This window comes from Halyomorpha halys, unplaced genomic scaffold, assembly GCF_000696795.3.
Source record: "Halyomorpha halys isolate HHAL.00 unplaced genomic scaffold, Hhal_1.1 Scaffold4.1, whole genome shotgun sequence".
NCBI lineage: Eukaryota > Metazoa > Arthropoda > Insecta > Hemiptera > Pentatomidae > Halyomorpha > Halyomorpha halys.
Window position 1 is genome coordinate 3,090,450 of NW_027116287.1, and position 2,913 is coordinate 3,093,362.

At 32.5% G+C, this 2,913-nt stretch overlaps 1 protein-coding gene across 4 annotated transcripts in view; it reads left to right on the forward strand.

The window, feature by feature from the left end:
- LOC106687086 (tachykinin-like peptides receptor 99D) overlaps window positions 1–2,913 on the forward strand; it is a 655,917-nt gene that overhangs the window by 386,942 nt on the left and 266,062 nt on the right. For all 4 annotated transcript variants that reach the window (XM_067053117.1, XM_067053116.1, XM_067053115.1 and 1 more), the window contains one exon: window positions 2,179–2,608. In XM_067053117.1, the coding sequence (XP_066909218.1) occupies window positions 2,217–2,608 (392 nt within the window). In that variant the 5' untranslated portion in view covers window positions 2,179–2,216. The remainder of the gene's footprint in view (window positions 1–2,178; window positions 2,609–2,913) is intronic.

Here is a 2,913-nt window from a genome sequence, read left to right on the forward strand (position 1 = left end):
TTTTTTTTTTATTTATAATATTCTATATAGTTAAGGGTGTCTTTTGTATGAGGCTGTAGTCCCCCAAGTAAGGCCCATCAGGTCGATCTGGTAATAAATAAATAAACAAAAATAAATTTTAAAATTTAGAATATTTTTGTACCTTGTTAAAGAATTTATTTTTCTTAATAAGTATTTTTATTTATTAAAAACTATAATCAAAATTTTAAAAAGTTGTTAATTAAATATTCGTGTAACATGCCTTCATAAAAATGTTCTGGATTCTCTCCTTTTAAAAGTTAAACTTAGAAATAAAAGTGTGTTGATGTCAACTGGTTTTTTATTAGTGTGAATGTGAGACACTTTGAGAGTTTAAATTGGTGGTATTTTAATAATTATAAATATTCAGTTTTTATTTCATTTTATTTATAAAAACCATCTACTTCAGTTGTACCACTGTTACCATTTAAAACGGTGTCTGCCTATTTGTTTTGTTTCATTCCAGTTTGCTCCATCCGCTTGCTTTTTACATACAAAATCGCTTCTCTTATATCAACAAACAAATCCTCTGTGCTTCAATATTGGATTCTATCTCGAGGGATTGTATAAATTGAAGAAATCCTCAGGGATTTTTTATATAGAAAAAACATCTTTTTTTTTTTTTTTTACTGAATTCGCTGGTAAGTAATAATAGTAATGGAACAAAATGATACAGCTAGTTGTACTTAGTTATTTATATGAACGGATCAGAGAAACTGTTCATTTAAGCTAAAGCGGCCCCTAGTCACTAATCAAGGGAGGATTACTAGGGAGTATAGTGGTGCCCATAGTGTCCCCATTTTGTCTGACTGTCTCAAACTACCTACCATTTATCCCTCAAATAGTTCGGTCTTAAATCGTCCAAGAAATTAAAGACCGATTCCTAGGGCTAATCTAGACAAGATTAGAGTCTTTGTTCATACCGTCCTTCCATCCAATGTATTATACTGCATTCTCTCCATGCTTGGTAAAGTTAAAGGAAAATTAAATGAAGGCAGTTTAACATTGAAACTTAATGGAATAGAACTTCTGATTTTCTATTAAAAAAATAAATAAATATTACATTTCATTGCAAGTTGCTTAGAGAAAGTGTCTACATCGTGATGTACAGTCATGCGGCAATATAACTATAAGTATATGTTTTTTTTTCATTGTACTCATGCATCCATTAACAGTTTTATTTGGTAGCAAAGAGAGTACATATGTGAAAAATCATTATTTTATACTTATTCAGATTTTTTTTTCTTCTGAGCCTCATGGATGCCTCTTTTTCTGCATTGATAATGCATTTGAAGAGGGGGCTGCGGAAACTTGAGCTTTTGGATTTAAATATATATTTACTATTATTATATAATAATTCTTAATAAAACATAAAAGTAAAGTTAACAACAAAAACAACAATGACATTTATGGATTTAACAAAATAAATAATTGACTTCTTATGGGAAAGAAGTTAATTTAAGAAAAAGATGAAGAGAAAAAAAGAATTTAAGGTAATATAAAATTTTAGAGTGACAATAACAAAACTTATAACAGGATGTCTTGCAGCAGCCTAGGCTTCAGTCTTCGGTTTGTGGTTGGGTTTCCCAAGTTCTAGGCCACTGTTCCTTTAACTGTCGGTAACTGTGAGTTGAACTTCATGAACCTTTTTTTGAATTAATCCTTTATTGTCCAATTAATTCCACACTTGTAGTTCTCTCAGGCTGCTAAGGACCTTCATATGAACTCAAGCATAACACGAAAACATATGATTTCAATGCATTTCTGACGGTCCTAAAACTATTAGTATGGTGCTAATTATTTTTTTCCATTTTTGGCCTATAAGTCTAAACGGTGAATCTTATGGAAAAAGTTATAATAAAACCATTTAAGGAAAAAAAACATTATGCGTCGAATTAGTAATGTTTCGGTCTAGTCAGGTATGGTCCTGGACCAAAAAAAACAACTAAATTTATTGTTTAAATAAAATAAATGTTATCCAATTAGTCTCATAACAATTTATATTTCTGTTTATTCGGCCAATTCGGTCATCAGCAAGGACAATCTATCACAAACTGTTATTATACATATTATGATATTTAGCAATTTTAAACAAATAACAATATCATTAATAAATTATCATACCTTAATACAATTATAATGTATCTTTATATTCTGCAGGAGGGCAGTGAGGGACAGACAACAATGAGCGAGCCAAGATGAGCGGGGATAACGACAGCCTCGGCTGGAACAACGGCTCCGGGAACTACAGCCTGGAGGAGCCGGAGAACCAGTTCATCTTGCCCTGGTGGAAGCAGCTCATCTGGACCTTCCTCTTCGGTGGCATGGTCATCGTGGCCACCGGGGGCAATCTCATAGTCATCTGGATCGTCCTGGCCCACAAGAGGATGAGGACCGTTACCAATTATTTCTTGGTCAATTTGGCCATCGCCGACGCCATGGTGTCCAGTCTAAACGTCACTTTCAACTATACTTACATGGTCAACAGCGATTGGCCATTCGGTCGCCCCTACTGCAAGATCAGCCAGTTCGTTGCCGTTCTCTCCATATGTGCCAGCGTCTTCACACTCATGGCTATATCCGTTGACAGGTAAGGCGTAATATATTACTTGCACCTTCAGTCATTTTTAATATTATCTAACATTATATTTTATTGAAAGATTAATTTTTAATACTTCTGATGGGAAATATAAAAAAATTTATTTATTAAATAAAACCACAAATTGTATCCAATACTGTCTCAACACTTTATTTCTTATTAGTCCAACGTTTCGGCTATTCCAGCCATCTTCAAGAACATCTAAAAATTCAACAGCTTATATTATATCTTTATTTTTAAACATTTATAACCATCATTATTCACTATATAATATAACATACCTTTAATACAAATCT